The sequence below is a fragment of the Hylaeus anthracinus genome, unplaced genomic scaffold (assembly GCF_026225885.1).
Source record: "Hylaeus anthracinus isolate JK02 unplaced genomic scaffold, UHH_iyHylAnth1.0_haploid 12001, whole genome shotgun sequence".
Lineage (NCBI taxonomy): Eukaryota > Metazoa > Arthropoda > Insecta > Hymenoptera > Colletidae > Hylaeus > Hylaeus anthracinus.
In genome coordinates this window covers 6,834,375-6,850,286 of record NW_026534348.1, presented here as the reverse complement: position 1 = coordinate 6,850,286, position 15,912 = coordinate 6,834,375, and the positions used below count along the sequence as shown (strand labels likewise).

The 15,912-nt window shown below is 34.9% G+C and overlaps 2 protein-coding genes and 1 long non-coding RNA gene across 9 annotated transcripts in view; 2 read left to right on the top strand and 1 right to left on the bottom strand.

Moving 5' to 3' along the window:
- Positions 1-2,350: 2,350 nt before the first annotated feature.
- On the top strand, positions 2,351-3,594 carry LOC128891160 (uncharacterized). The gene is made up of 3 exons (XR_008460765.1): positions 2,351-2,447; positions 2,615-2,740; positions 3,230-3,594. It is a non-coding gene; the product is annotated as an uncharacterized LOC128891160 (long non-coding RNA).
- LOC128891146 (octopamine receptor 1-like) overlaps positions 3,387-15,912 on the bottom strand; it is a 117,799-nt gene continuing 105,273 nt past the window's right edge. For all 7 annotated transcript variants that reach the window (XM_054150396.1, XM_054150394.1, XM_054150395.1 and 4 more), the window contains 4 exons: positions 10,722-10,834; positions 8,778-9,111; positions 5,282-5,582; positions 3,387-3,895 (listed from right to left, as the gene is read on the bottom strand). In XM_054150396.1, the coding sequence (XP_054006371.1) occupies positions 3,720-3,895; positions 5,282-5,582; positions 8,778-9,111; positions 10,722-10,834 (924 nt within the window). In that variant the 3' untranslated portion in view covers positions 3,387-3,719. The remainder of the gene's footprint in view (positions 3,896-5,281; positions 5,583-8,777; positions 9,112-10,721; positions 10,835-15,912) is intronic.
- Positions 12,838-15,731, top strand: LOC128891157 (uncharacterized). The gene is made up of 3 exons (XM_054150411.1): positions 12,838-13,574; positions 13,878-14,085; positions 14,739-15,731. Exons 1-3 carry the CDS (start codon positions 13,208-13,210, stop codon positions 14,764-14,766), a joined length of 603 nt encoding a protein of 200 aa, XP_054006386.1. The 5' UTR covers positions 12,838-13,207; the 3' UTR covers positions 14,767-15,731.

Here is a 15,912-nt window from a genome sequence, read left to right as displayed (position 1 = left end):
TTAATATCTCCTTAACGAAGCCCCATCCGACATTTTTGCAAAGGAAATTGTTGTTCAGAATCGTCTCAGCTACCCCCCATTTCCGGCTCCTCCCCGACTTTTGGGACACCCTGTATAGTCACAGAGTCTATCAAGTAAAGATACAGAGATTACTATAATGGTTCATCGAAACGTACAAGTTGAATGTCAGTAATTTTATCAATGTTGCAAAACGAAGTTTACGATCCCAGAGTTTATCAGAAATCGTTGCGGAAAACGAATCCGAGCAGAGAATGATTCCGAGTGGATGGATCTTTCTTTCTCTGTTTCAGGTGCGACAGTGTGGCAAATAAATCATGACTCTTCGGAAATTGAACAGAATCACGCGACGACAAAGCGATTGCGTTCGAACGATAAACACACAGCACAAGCACACAGACACATGTTACATGTAAGCGAAAATATTTTAGACGGAGATACGAAAATTGTATTCAAATTTCTGATATTTATGCGGCAGCCGACGTTATGCCTGCGCGGTTGGATATCACTGTTCTAGGAACACAAAATGAAAGAAAAAAAAAAAAAAACGAAAGGCGAACTTCAATGATCGTAATTAGGCGCGACAGGGAAACGGAAACGACGTAGGGACTCCGATGGAATCGTACGTGTAATGTCGTGTAGAGTGTGTTTTAATGGGAGACTGTTACGTCGCTGATGATTTATTATTGTGCGTGACGATGAAATCTGAAGATGACTGATTTTTTGTAGTATGTCTGGGGCGCGTGTGAACGCGTCATGCGAGTCTTTAGAACTTTTCGCCCATTCCTCCTCTCGAGGAACTTCGTGGATTTGTGTACCCCATCCGTAATACCCGCTGGCCATCGGTAAGGTAGGCTTTATAAGCAAGCGAGACGTCAGCGACAATGTATTGTTGGTGCGAGCAGCCGCCGAGACACACACACACACATGCAACGCTCGGTGGCATGTCCGTGTACCTACGAGACTGCAAGGGCTGCGCATTGCGATGTTGGCCGTTCTCACAACAGCGTCTCTCTACACTGTTGCCATTTCACTGAAGTCGAGATCGCGCTTAGCATCCCGTATCCTTACATTTGCCAACGTCGACTATCGGTCTCTCATCCTTCTTCATCGAACTGTTTCTTTCTATTCTCGTTGTCGCTTCGAAACTCTAGCTTTGCGCTGGACGCTGTTCGATCCCGGTAGGAGCCACTTATTTTTTTTTTACTTTTTCTTCCTTTTGTATGATGTTTTGTTATGGAAACAACCTTTTTATATATTAAGATTATTTTTATACGATATTGTGCAATTTTTATGTTTTCTATCGCATTGAAAAAGAAGTCAGGATGTGAAAGGTGTTTTCTACAAGCTTTTATAAAAACTTACGTCATTATAGTTTGTAAATAACAATTTAATTATATTAAACAAACATTGCAAAAACAAAACATGATACAAATGGAAGAAAAAGTAAAAAAAAAAAAATAACTGACTCCTACAACTCCTACAAACAATAAAAGTATGTTTGCTATCTTCATTTTATTGTTTAGAAAGTTTTAAGGCCGAAATTGCAAAATCAGGTCTTGGTGTCGCATCCGCCAAAGTGTAACAAATATATAAAAACCAGAATTATTAGAAAATATTGCTTCTTTGCTTCACTGTCCTGGAAAAAAAATCATGCTAGCCTAATCGTCCTATCCTCGTCTCTCCTGCAATTTATGTATCGCCCTCTCTGTCCTTATCCCGGAGTTTCCTACTTTTTCCGCAACTGCCGCTGAAGTCAACTCGGAGTTTGGCTCTGGGTCCTGCACATCAAGGGAACGGATTCCGTCGCCGAAAAGGTCGACGCGACATAAAAACTGAGAGGCCACTAGAAGAAGTAAATTAAGTAAAACATTTAGCCAGTAGGGGAGCTGAATCGAAAAAACTTTTTCGAAAAGACTTTCTCCGCGTCGTCCATAAATTATTGTAAATATGATCCGAATTGTATTATATGTGGTATCATTGTAATTAGAAAACTGTCACAAATGTAATATTGAAAGTCTCCGGAAATATAGTTCCGGCATTTGTCGCTACAAGCGCTCATAACTGTTTCCGCACATAGAGACACTCAGTCAGAACACATCTAATTACAACAAAAATGTATAAACGGATATTGTACAAATACAGACATGAGAAAAACAAAATTTGCTACATCTTTTATTATCCGTACATGATGTAATAACTGATAAGAATATGAATGGAACTGATGAAATAAATATATAGTATATATAAATATATATATTCAAATATTTGCCTTTTTTTATCTTATTTTTCTATTATATATATATAATATTTCTATTATAATTTCTATTATATATATATAATAGAAAAATAATCATAAGATAAAAAAGGCAAATATTTGAATACATTTACAATGCGAAAGCGAAGCATAGTCACAGTCGCCAAAGAAGGTAAGTTAATATTTTCTGTAACAAAGTAACATATTCCGCAATTCACATTAATTATGAGTGTAAGTTTTAAAGAAACGTTATTTCTTCTAACAACACAAGAAATTATTATCGAAAAAAGTATTAGATTTTCCAATGAAATAATCATGAAAAAATGTTTTCGTAACTAGTCGCTCGGCGGCCGACCCACTTATGTTTATTTGGCAATCAGGAAAGCGAATCAACAAGTGGTTGGCGATAATTCAAAACAAACAGTAGCAGAGATTATCAAGGGATTACTGTATTCAGGTATTTAGGTATTTACCCCTAAATATCCTATTCTGTATATCTTCCTATTTCACACTTTATTTTGTTGAATTTTTCAAAAGTTTTTAAAATCTAGGCGTCCATCTTGGTCTTATACCATCTTCGGTAAAGAGAATTTTGCAATGTATGAAGCAAATAAAAATCAGATGATGCAAATTCTGACGAGTATGGCGTATGTTGTCGTTAAAGATATGTGCGGTCGAGCGTTATTGTTGTAAAAAACAATTCTTTTTCTGGATACGAGCGGTGGTCTTTTCTCTTTTACAAGTGTTTTTAATTCGTCCAGTTGTGAACAGTATTTTTTCATTATTAATTTTTTTGATTAGTAATAAAAGTTCATATTAAAGAATACCTTTTTAATCCCACCAAATAGATAGCAAAAACTTTTTAAGATGCAATTCAACTTTGGCGGTGGATAATAGTTTTTCACAAAGTTTTCTCTGTTCACTACATTAACAAAAATGATTTTTCATCACCAGTTACCAGTTGCTTTGAAAACGAGCAATTATTGTGCCGTTATAACAAGGATATAAATAGATATAAATTCTTCTTCGATGAATGATTCATGCGGTACCCAACTATTATACTTGTTAACCTATCCGCTTTTTTGTAAGTGAAATGAAACTGAAACTCCTGCTTAGGTCAAAATGTATTCAGATCTAATAGCTGTAACAGTTGTTTGTGAAATAATCCAATTTTAATAAAGTCGTGATACAGACATGTTCCAAATAATACCAAGTATTCGCAGTTTATAAATGTTGTAATCACTTGTTTAGTTATTACCGATTGTAAAATACTGTATATTTCGAACAAGTTACGTGTATCATGAGATTGATGTCTTGTTTGAATTTGTTTAATTACGTGTCTCATTCGATACAACACGAGTCGCACTCTTAGGTAAATCACAGTGACCTCTGTTTCGATCACAGCGATCGATGGATTTTTATTTTCATCATTGTTCCACTATTTTCACGTCCTCGATGCTTCCTTCTTCCAGTTAGCCGGAGTTGGTAATTTTCGATTGCTTCGATCCAAATTACTTCTACTCTTGAAACATTTTTGACAAGTCAGTCGCCAGAATGCGATTCTGAAATCGGCCGAGTAAAAGGCGTAGATGAATGGATTTATAGCTGAATTGATCCACCCTGAAAGTAACATTAAAAACTATAATTAAATCGTTTATCATCAAGGATGTATAAGAATGAAGATTTTTTTATTTCATTTTTGTGAACTTTAATTTATTGTATTGTAGTGCCCGCGCCTCCCATACCCAACAATAAGGAGTCAAATAAGAACACGAAACGTAGGGTACGGGATTGGTCGCGTAGATAAAGCGCTCGACTGTGGATCCGAGGATCGTGGCTTCGAATCCCCGTGCCTTATTTTTCGTTTAGACTCCTACATGTGGGGGCTCGTCCGGGATGGGGGGTTACAGCGGCAACTATACCGAAGAGGACCGGCCAGTGACGATGAGTGACGATGAACAACAATGAGAAACGAAGGACGGTGTCGTGTTGACAGTGGAGCGGGCAGCAGTGAGGCGTCGAGAGAGAAAGAGAGAGGGGAGTACACTCCAGGGAAGGGGCAGCTTGAGGTGTTGTCGAAGTGGCACTCCCAGAAAGAGGAGAAACGGCGAAAGAGAGCGCGGCGCGCACTGCTGTTGAGACGCAAAACTCGAGAAAACGGACATTCGAGGGCGAATGAATGTCAATTCAGGATAGCCGAGTGTAGTGTCCGCGCCTCCCATACCCAACAATAAGGAGTCAAATAACAACACGAAACGTAGGGTACGGGATTGGTCGCGAAGGGCGTATACATATATTATGTATGCCTTCGAGAAATCGACTCAGAGAAATGTTTGAATTCGTTAAATCAATTTTTAATAAATATCAGCTTATAGAGGATGACGAGACGAAATTTTGTTATATTTACCGTTTATTCATAGGATGCTTAGTTTCGAAAATAAAAATTGAAAAATTAGAAGCTCGTTGGAAAAATTGAATTTCAGGAAAAAGGGTCTCTCAAGTTTTTAACTTTTATTTTTGTTCCGTCTTATCATACCTTATAAGCTGATATTTTTTCTTTAAATTCACCCCTCTACGCCTCTTAGAATTTCCAGCAAGAATCGTTCGTAAGTCAAAGGTTTGACGCATGTTTTGTCTTCTAAACGATGCAACGTGTATTTTATTTTTCATATTTCATATATTTATGCACTCGTTCGCAACTATGTATGTTTTTGTGTATTTATTTTATTTTGCGTATTCATTACACATATTATAACTTCGTTAATTACCGCAGTTTAGTAATAAGTAAACTGTAGATCCTTATGCAAAATAAAATCTTCGCAGATGTATTTATAAATATTGAACCTAAACAAGAAATACATTTTACTGCGCAAATATTACAATATGAACTTTACTTTCAACATTTTTTATATTATTGCGTACACTGTGCATTTCATAGTTTCTTATATATTCAAATTTCCTCTAAACGCATAAAAATCCTCAGTTTAGTAATAAAATACGTTATACCTAGCCACGTTAGAGCTGGCATTAGGACATCCGGCGGGTTCATGGGCATGAACGGTGTGGCCAAATAGAGAATGAAGAAAGGTAACCAACATGCCACGAATCCACCTACGACCACTGCTAAAGTGCCAGCAGTTTTTGTCTCCTTAGCTGCTCTGTTGATGCAGCTCTGTTGATGACTGCGGACGATCCCTGACTTTTTGCTGGTGGTCGGCGGTTCCGCTTCATTGGAGGCCCTGTCACAGGTCACAGTGTTGGTCACACATTCGGTTCTTCGTACCCTGATGCTCTTTGCTCGTTCAATCTGCGTGGGGAATTTTCGTAAATTGAAACTCACGTTCCCGAGCAATCAGCGAAATTATTCGAACGAAGTAATGAGCACATTGTTACAGAGAACTCGGCTTTTATCGCCACCGCTTTAACGTCTTTGTTTCTTTCGATATCAGAAAGAAGTTGCTTGCTTCGTTTGGTCCAAACAATTGTACCAGTGATTACGAAAGGAGTCTGATTGTAGGTAACAATTTCTGGAAGATTGTATTGTTCTCTTGCTTTCTATTCTATCGATTCATTTTATTATATTATGGAAGCACTTTTGCAACATACCAATGAATTTCTCTCTACTTTTGAATTAAATAATTTTTATTCAAAACATCTTTAAAATAATAATAATAATAATAATACCCTTGATATTAAGTACGATAACAAAAAAAAAAAAAAAAGAAATGAGGACAAGCACAGCATATCATTATGTACAATGTTCGGGTAAATTACGCTGACGCAAAATTCCTACGACCGAATCTTTTCTTGCAGACGTTGATTCCTGAAAAAGATTAACCGACATATGCAATTTTCTCGTAATGGAATTCTGCTTACCTATCGAGGTACGGTATGGAGCAGTATAGAACATATTACTGTTTTCGAGTAGCCTTCTTGGAATATTAAATTTCAATGACACTAATATCTCAGAACGTTCCATTTTTTTCGTTTGATAATTTAAAAAACCAGCACGATGTATAGTAGCGTAATCTTATAGATATATGGAAATATAAAGTTATTTCCATTGTATTATTATAATTTACCAAATCTATGCTTTCCATTCATATTTCAAAGCGGTCTAGATAACCGAGACAATTTATGCAATAATCATATCGTCCTCAGAATTTCATGGGTATGTTTGAAATTCATGGTGGAGTTTAATAAGCAAGCATTGCTTTCATGATATTAGTGAGACAACTCTGCCGTATTATCGTGTACCATTGTTATTCATTATGCAGGATAGTATGTTGGATGTAACATGAAAACTGGATCTCATAAATTGTTACAAACCGAAATATTAAGGATAGCGACAAATTTCTCGTTTGACCATTTTAAAGTTCCTTGGGGCTCTTCGCGCGACGTACATATGTAGGTATGTAAATTCTATCGCCCTAAGGCCATGACATCAATCTCTTAATTATTTCGAATGAAACGTCGCATAAATTCTTACATTTCTTGGCATTTCATTAACCCTTTGACCGCGGACGATTTTTGCTGAAAATTCTAAGATACGTAGAGGTGTAAATATAAAAAAAAATATCATCTTACAGGATACGATAAGACGGAACTTTTTCATATGTATAGTTTATCCATAGGACGTTTTGTTTCGAAAATAAAAATTAGAAACTTAAAGGACCTTTTTTCTAAGATCTCGTAGTGGTCTCATACTGTTGCTGTTTTCTTAAAGAAAAAAAAAAAAAAAAAAAACAATAGTCGAACAATCGAATTTAAAAAAAATATCACCTCATAGAGAATGACAAAAGAAACTTTGTTTATATTTACAGTTTATTTATACGACGTTTAGTTTCAGAGATAGAAATTGAAAACTTGAAAGACCTTTATTCTGAAATTCAATTTTTGCAACAAACTTCTAACTTTTCAATTTTTATTTTCGAAACTAAGCATCCTATGGATAAACAGTAAATACAAGAATGATTCGTCTGATCGTGCCCCATAAGCTGATATTTTTTTTTAAATTGATATAACCAATATATAAACATTTCTCTGAGCCCATTTCTCGGAGGCGTATATATACGCTCTTCGCAGCCAAAGGGTTAAGAATAGAATCCTAACTTGGAGTATTTTTTCGTATTCCCCATAGTTGAAGAATAAAAAAAAAACTTAGTACTATTTACGAATCTATGATACTCTCAATAATGAAAATGATTTCGTATGTTTCAAGTATCGCTATTTTTCCTATTTTCAATTCAAAAGATTGGGTCACGCAGTTGAAAGAGGTTGTCTCGTCGTTGGTTGGAAATAAAAAAAAAAATAGTACAGGAAGAAGTTAAATGCTGCTATGCATTGTAACTTCTTGTGGCCCCTTTTTCCACAGATAGAACGATACAAGCTGCAAAGTGCACATACACTTTTCTGTATAAGAGTTGCTTCCTTTTTCTGAGATATATTGATCCCTCTAAATGGTTTTCGTGTATAGGGCGAGACAAATAAAACCATGTAACCTGTTCTTTCTTCATTATTTTAATGTACACCTAACCATAATTCAGTTGCTATATTTTTTGTCGCGTGATATGTTAGAACGGCAATTCTGTTTAATAGAAATGTAAATTTTATTTATTAAACATATCGAATTTGTATCATAACAATGATACAAATGACGAAGAGAGACAGATACTGTTATTATAGATATTGGAAAGAAACGTTAGATTAAAGATTCGCACATCGAGTCAATATTGCGTGTACCTTTTCTGAAATGTATAGGACACATTCATGGTGTTCTAAATAAAAAGCATTTTATGAGCATTTGCTGACTTTTATTTCTCTCACTAGACATTAAAGTTCCTCTGTGGGAATTCGACCTACGTAAAGTCTTTAACGAAATAGGAGACATTTACAGTCTGAACGCCGGTAGCTTTTGAAATAAAAGGCTTAAGGACAATTACGTCAATTAACCTTCCGACCGCGAAGAGTGTATACATATACATATACGCCCTGAAGTAGTAGGTTCAGACAACATGGCTGGCTATAAAAAGTCAATAAATGAAATATATCAGCTTATAGGGGCGACGAAACGAAACATTTTTATATTACAGTTTATTCATAGAACGCTTAGTTTTGAAAATAATAATTGAAAAGTTAGAAGTTCGTAGCAAAAATTGAATTTCAGGAAAAAGGTGTTCCAAGTTTCAATTTTTATCTCTGCAATTAAACATCGTATGAATAAGCTCTAAATATAAAAATGTTCTGTCTCATCGTTCCCTGTAAGCTGATATTTTTATTATATATATTATATACTGATATAAGTCATTGTATAAGGAACAGTTGTATATTTACAAACGAGTCAAAAATATTAAATAAATCACACGTGCAAAGTTACCTTTTATAGGTAATCAGTTTTCGAGATTCAAATCATTCAAATGTCCAAATACTCGAGAACACTAAGTTGACAAGTATGAAAAGTTGATCAATTCGACAAGTTCTGTATTGTACATCATGTTCTTACCAGCACATTGCGACGTGGTTTGATGTTTTCACTGCCAGTGGCTTCCAAGTTTCTATGGCGACTCGCAATCAAGCAAGATATTCTGCCGTAAACGTAGAGCATTACCAGCATCGGTAGGAAAAAGGAACCCATCGCTGAAAATATTACGTATGAGGAGTCCATGTTGTACGAGCATTTTTTACTGTCGCGATTCGTTGCACGCGGAAAACATCCCAGCAAAGGTGGGCTGGTTATAGCCCCAGCAAGGATCCAGACAGCGACGATCATCAAGCCAGCCAGTCTTTTACTTCGACGTCGTCGGCTGTATATCAAAGGTTGAGTTATGGCTAGGTACCTAAAACGAAAATTGTACTTATTAAAAAATTGTACGAATAACAAAAATTTAATCATTTACAAGGGCCCTTCTTAGTAATTTTCGACGACACGAAACTGACGAAATCGTGTTTGGTTGCTGGCATTAGGAGCAATAAAATTGGTTTCGTGCAAAGTTTTGTATAAACGAATGTGTAGATAATACAATAATAGATATACAGGGTGGTACATCACCTATTACCACCTAGGTTTACACGAATATCGTCATTAACTTGTTCTATCATTTCCTTAAAGTTTAGCCTTTTAAAAACAATCACTTGAAAATTAAATTTTCTAAAAAATTACAACCTGTTCAAATTTGCTTCGTGTTACACAACCAACTCTATACATGCAATGTATTACGTTTGGAAGTGATACTTCGAACCCAAAATTATCTGACACTGAGTGTAAAACTGCAGTGCTTGATGGCAAATGAAAATAGATTTAAAAGTTGAATAACCATTTTAGACTTTCTATTTGCAAACATTGAAAAGACGGAAATTGTGGTTTTAGCAAAAATTTTACCAAAAATTTCAGTTTAACTCGCTAATTGCGTGTCTAATGATAGACCATGGTCTTTATTGCTGATCGTTATGGCATTAGATATTAAAATCGGCCCAATTACTACAGAGCACGGCGAGAAAGGTCTCCATCGCTCGATGACAGTCGACGTCAAAGACCAGGCGTCGACACGCGACAGCAAACATTATGAAAACAAGGATGAATTGCCACTAAAGGAGCACCGTCAGCCGTGGAAGGTTCATTATATGGTCCCGGAGCAGACGAGTTACGATAAGTTAGCAAATCTGATCATTCATAAAATAATCGCTCCGTAAATTCTCAACGCGTTTGTATTCAAATCGATTTCTCCTAACTGGGAGAACAGGATCACTTCTGTGATCAGCTTAAAATTGAAACTCCATTATATAATGATATTCTCTCTCCTTACAATTATCTAGTATTTTTAATACTAAACCTACCGACGTTCAATTGTAAATATTTCTACCGTGATTGGTACAAATGGCTAGTTTGAAAGAGACTTCTTTCAATTAAATACAACAATATTTTACGTGAAACTAAATTAAATAATCCATGAAACAATTGCATATAATAACCGAATACAAAAATATGAAAACGGTCGTTCGATCGATCGTAGTACGTTTGGTGTTAAACAAATCTTCCATTGAGTCAATTGTTTTCGAAATCGATGACATTAAAACCTTGATTATCTAATTATAAACCCCCATCGTTCAAATTCTCTATTGGCCGAACCCTCTGTGGTGAAACCCCTTAAGAACGTCCAATTTTTAGTGACGTACTCACTGCGCGCCCTGTTAAGCACAGATCGATATAAAACACGTGGCCAGGAAAAAGCTGAGACGTGATCAATTGTGGTACGATACTTTTACTACACCGAACAATCTCCTGTAAAGTTTTCAGCAATCCTCTTTCTTCAAAATTCTCGCCAACTAAACAGGAAACTTCTATTGGGGATATCGAACGGGGTTCTACTTGACGCGTGTAAGAAACACCTGACTAGTAATCTCGTTCCATTTACGTGACGCGATTCTGAAAATGCAGGGAACGACTTACCTGTCTATGGATATGGCGCATAATGAGAGAATGCTGGCAGTACAGAGGAGAATGTCAAGGGAAACCCAGGAGATACAGAGTATTTCGCCCAGTATCCAAGTACCACCTGTGAGCTTTGTCAAATTCGTTCTATTAGACATAATACTTATAACATGTCAGCAGTTCGTTGTAAAAGTGGTGTAAGTCCATTTTTTTTATAACACGGAATTCTCGCAAGCAATGCTTAAGAACCGTGTTAAATTTGTTTATAAAGAAGTTTCATTTGTTAACGAGATTAAATTTCTTTATATTCGTGGTTAATGAAATTCAGTTGTTAAAGAGAATGAGGAAAACGTTCATTATAAAAGCGAATTCCACTTTGCAAGCAAAAATTCTCTGCAAGCAATTGTTTAAATTGACTCGTTAATTTGTTCAATAGAAATGTCTCACTGTCGATAAGAAAAAATATCCATGTAATCGCTTTGGATAAAATTCAATTCAATCAAATTCAATTCAGAACGAAAAAAAAAAACATTCATTATGAAAGTGGTGTACGTCCCAAAATTAACTGAACATTTGTATGTTCTTGTAATGACTTCGCTATATTAGTAAGATATAAATATAAAAGTAAATATATATATGTATATAGATGTTTCAATGACTACGACTATGTACGAATACAAAAGTAAACTTTCCCCTGAAAAAAATGAACATTCTGTAATTTACAGCATTGAAAATACTAATGCTCCTTTCGGAAAACAGCGTTCAAGTTTTCTCCACGCGCATGCGGGAGTTGGATCAACATTGACATCGCACATCACGGGTTGATATTCACCGCGTTTGTTCGCGTCCTCGATCGTGACTAACGATCAATCGAGTGCCGGACGTTGGTGGACACGGTGTTCGAACACGAATTTCATTACGGAAAATCTAGCGGACAAATTACGGCTCACAACGACGAAACAACGCATAGCTATTGACACTCCCGTTCAGTGGTTAAGGGTCGTATTTGTGCAAAGTCAGATTTCAGAGCCCCCGTAAAATTGAATTTGCAAATTATAAAATGAAACTGACTTGAAAAAATTGTTGTTCAGTCGGTGTAAACGTAAGGGATATATACAATGCCAATAACATTTAAGTATTACTGTTATCTCTAAGCGAAGTTGAACACACTCTTAAATTAAGATCATAGTTTTTTTTTTTTTTTTTTCGTAAGTCTTTGTAAATTATCGGCCATTTCAAAATTATTTGTATCGTCTCTGTACGAGCTGTAGATCTTTATTAGTTGGAAAAAGTACAAGTTCTTCAGTGATAATAGACATTTATCGATTACATTTGTTTTTATTGCAATTTGCACGTTAATAGGATCATTTAGTGCAACAAGAATAGGATCTAATTGAAATTGTTTCTTTATTTTATTGTAAATGTAGAATAATGGAAATGGGAGTATAATGAAATAATGAAATACTGTAGGATTAATTTAAGCGACCGTGGTTTGGTTATAGGCGGATCGGTAGAGAATTAAAACAGCGTTTCTGTGACAAAAATAGTAACAGCAAACCGATTGTGCAATTACATAAAAGGGAATGCGTAGATTAATAGGTATATTCACTCCCAACTCTGTTCTGTTTTCTTGTTATTTACAATTTAGGTATTTTCATCGCCTACATTTTATCTCATTGGAGCATTGATATTGCCGCATTAGTTTAAAATTTACAAGTAAAAAACGACAAAAGTCACGATTTTGTTAACATTAAATTGCAAATAACAAGAAAACGGAACAGAGTTGGAAGTGAAAAACATATACCTATTAATCTACGCATCCCATTTTATGTAACTGCACAATCAGTTACTATTACTACACAGCCGTTACTATTTTTGTCACACAAAAATGCTCTATTGATTTGGCTATCAGTTTAATTAGTTTATTATGTATTAAAACAATTAAGTTCTAATAACTAATTTGATCACATGCTCTCTGCTCTTTACTCTGTATACTCTCTTCAACTCTTTAAACCTTTAATCTCTTTAACTTTTTCATTCTTAATGCTCTTTGACTCTTTGACTCTTTGACTCTTAATGCTGTCGCTTTCATTCGCGGGTATTATTTTGTCGAATGTAAGTTCTAAGAGAACGTTCAGAAAAATAGAAATCATTTGTTTCCGATCCCAAGGTACAAGATTAATTGTAGAATTGATTTAAATGAAACGCATGCGTGGCAATGCGTTACTTTTCCCGACGCCATATTTGCTTCACTTGGAGACACTCTCTTACCTCCTGTATATTTGGTATACAAGTACAGGTGTATTAGGCGTCGGCAACGGGGATGTGCGTATTGACAGTGTGTGGTTCCGCTTCTCTTTGTATTGGATTACTGCACCTGGCTTGACACCATGACGTTTTCTGTTTAGTATACATAACTGACACAATTGCCGTGCAGTGGCCACACCGCGTGGCTTTCAGTACGCTTAGGTTAGTAATTCAGTGTATCGTAGAAGTATAGCAGAATGCCTTATCATTTTCGTAATACAAACGGCAGATTTGCCAAGAGAAATGTAGCGGATAAGAAATTGAAAGCTTTGACGAGTATGTCAAAAGCTAAAAAGAAGCGTGTCGAGACAGCGTGGAAAGAAAGCAATGCTTGCGAAGGAAGACGTATCGTTGAACTAAAAGAATTAGGGAAGAATTTGAAGTGTTGCAAGTGTAGTGAAGTTTTAAGTTTGGAACGAGTAACGGATGAAAAACGTTTAGGCCTGCACTCTGTTTTAACTGTCGCTTGTCATAAATGCGAAACAATAACTTCGGTCCGTACAGGGAAAGTTAAACACTCCGATAGTCACAATTCCGACGATATCAACAAGACAGTTGTATTCGGTAAGCTATTCATTGTATTTATTAATAAACTTTTAATTTAATGAATTATATACGAAAAAAGAAAAAAATATAAATATTTAATTTATACGCAGTCATTTTACTAGACTGATTAATTGAAAAATGTTTATTACAGCCGAGTAAAATGTTTGTTGCGCAAGAGTTCGTCGAGCTATAAAAATTACATTCTGAAAGAGAATTTTGAAACATTCTGTAATATACTTCGTTTAAAATAATATATAGAAATAGGATAAGTTGAATTTATTTAACATCGTAGCTAATGTAAATTCAAATACTTTGTTGCAGGCGCTGTACACGCTGGTATAAGTTGCGCTGCATTGAATCAATTACTTGCCAGTTTGGATATACCTGATATATCAAATGATTTATATAAACGGTATGAACCAGTTATAGGATTAACAATTCAAGAGGCAGAAGAAAATGGTTGTAAACAAGCTACAGAGGAGATGCCACGTCTAGTAGTGAAAAGTATCCAAAAGCTTTGTGAAGAATTGTAAGTGATCTTATTGTATAGATAGAATATTCACATTTTTTAAATTGAACATATACCGATAAAAAGTTGATCCATGTTACGTAAACCGTGGTACAAATAGCATTGAAAAAGTCTTGTCTAGATTTTTAGATTTTTTAACTAATTTTACAATGATTACTTTCAAAAAGTTTACAGCTTGTTACATAAAAAAACAACACAATTGTCAATATCGTCATAATAAATTGAAAATCGAATAGTTAGACTTGATTGTTAACGTTTATTTTACTTTTAATAAAATTAATTAAAAAGCAACGAAATTAAAATTACTGCTTGAAAATTTTGTTGTAAAACAAATATATTAAAAAAAAAAAAGAAAAAAAGAAAAAAGAACTTGAAGGTGACCATAATTACCGATCGAATTACCTCTTTTATTCGCCGTCGTATCGAATCGGATTTTTTTTTTAATTAGCATAATCCGTAAAGAAGTTTCAACACGTGTTTCCGCAAAGAAATTTCAATATTTGTCATGGTTGAATAGATTTTCTTGTTTTTAGGTCAGAGTGTAACCATTTTTGTTGTGATAGCCAAAATGTAATCTGAAGGTCTCGAAACGTGTGTTTCCGTAAAAAAATTGTTGAAGTTTCTTTTGGTTACAATACTTTTCCTCCTTATAGGTCGGAAAATAAACAGAAGATAGAGTGAAGTAAGGTTGAAGATCTTGCGGAGCTTAAAGAATACATAAGGAGTTATGATAACTTCTATGAGAAGATATTCATCTAGCGCGCTGCCAATGTCGTGCTTTCTTGTGACCCAAATGACGAAGAAGAACTTTATTATTTAAGAGATATTCATAACAATCTTGTAACTGTAATGTCCATTATTTTTGCCAGGTTTATTTAAAAAAATAAACAAGATAATTTGAACTTTACTCGTGATCATATTTCAAATATTTATTTCTAAAACATCTGATAGAAATTTGATTAACTAAGTATCCAGTACAACTTAAAAATCGTCAAATCGAAACCATATATTTGTCGCAGATGTATAGAACGAAAATTGGTTATATTTTTAATATTCTACCAAGTTTTCTATTAAATATCGATTTTTTGAATCCTCTAGTTTCGAATATTCGATTAAATATGTTCGATTTTCGGTCTAAAGGTGTACTTAGCCGCTATCCCTGTGGGAAATGACTCCGACATCGCAAACGGTTTCATCGGGAGTCTGAGGACCTGTTGATAGTGAAGTTTTCATGTGTTCCACATTGTACCCGGTGTCCTGTTTTAATTTATAAGTAGTTATTTGTTTATACTTGCGAGGGAATTTGCTATCGATAAAGACAAACTTTAACGATTGAAGATAGATCAGCATTAAGGTTGAACGGAATTGTATCGTATGTCACATTAAAAAAAAATTTATAATCAAGGATTTTATATGAATTGCAAACTTTTATGGTAATTTCATATAAAGAGTTTCAAGGAATTTTTGCGTATAGATCGTAATTTATCATAATTAATTTGTTATTAAAAGTAGAATCACGCAATGTATCGTGTGCATAAAATGTATTGTAAACGTATGTACGAAACTTTTCTTCAGTTTGATTTCTTCATTTCATGATTTTTAAATAAACATCATGTCACGCGGTCAAAAATTGTTTCTCTTACAGTTCCTTTTAAAAGAAAATGATCTTATGATCCTGTGCAATCCTAATACGTACAACCCCCTCCAATAATACGTCTCATTTTTCCAATTTGTTCTCGAACGTACATATTATTTATAGTTCAGAATGGAACAGCGTGTAATGTCGTGTTGATATGTGTTCTCAAAAAATAATACTGTATCTTTTCC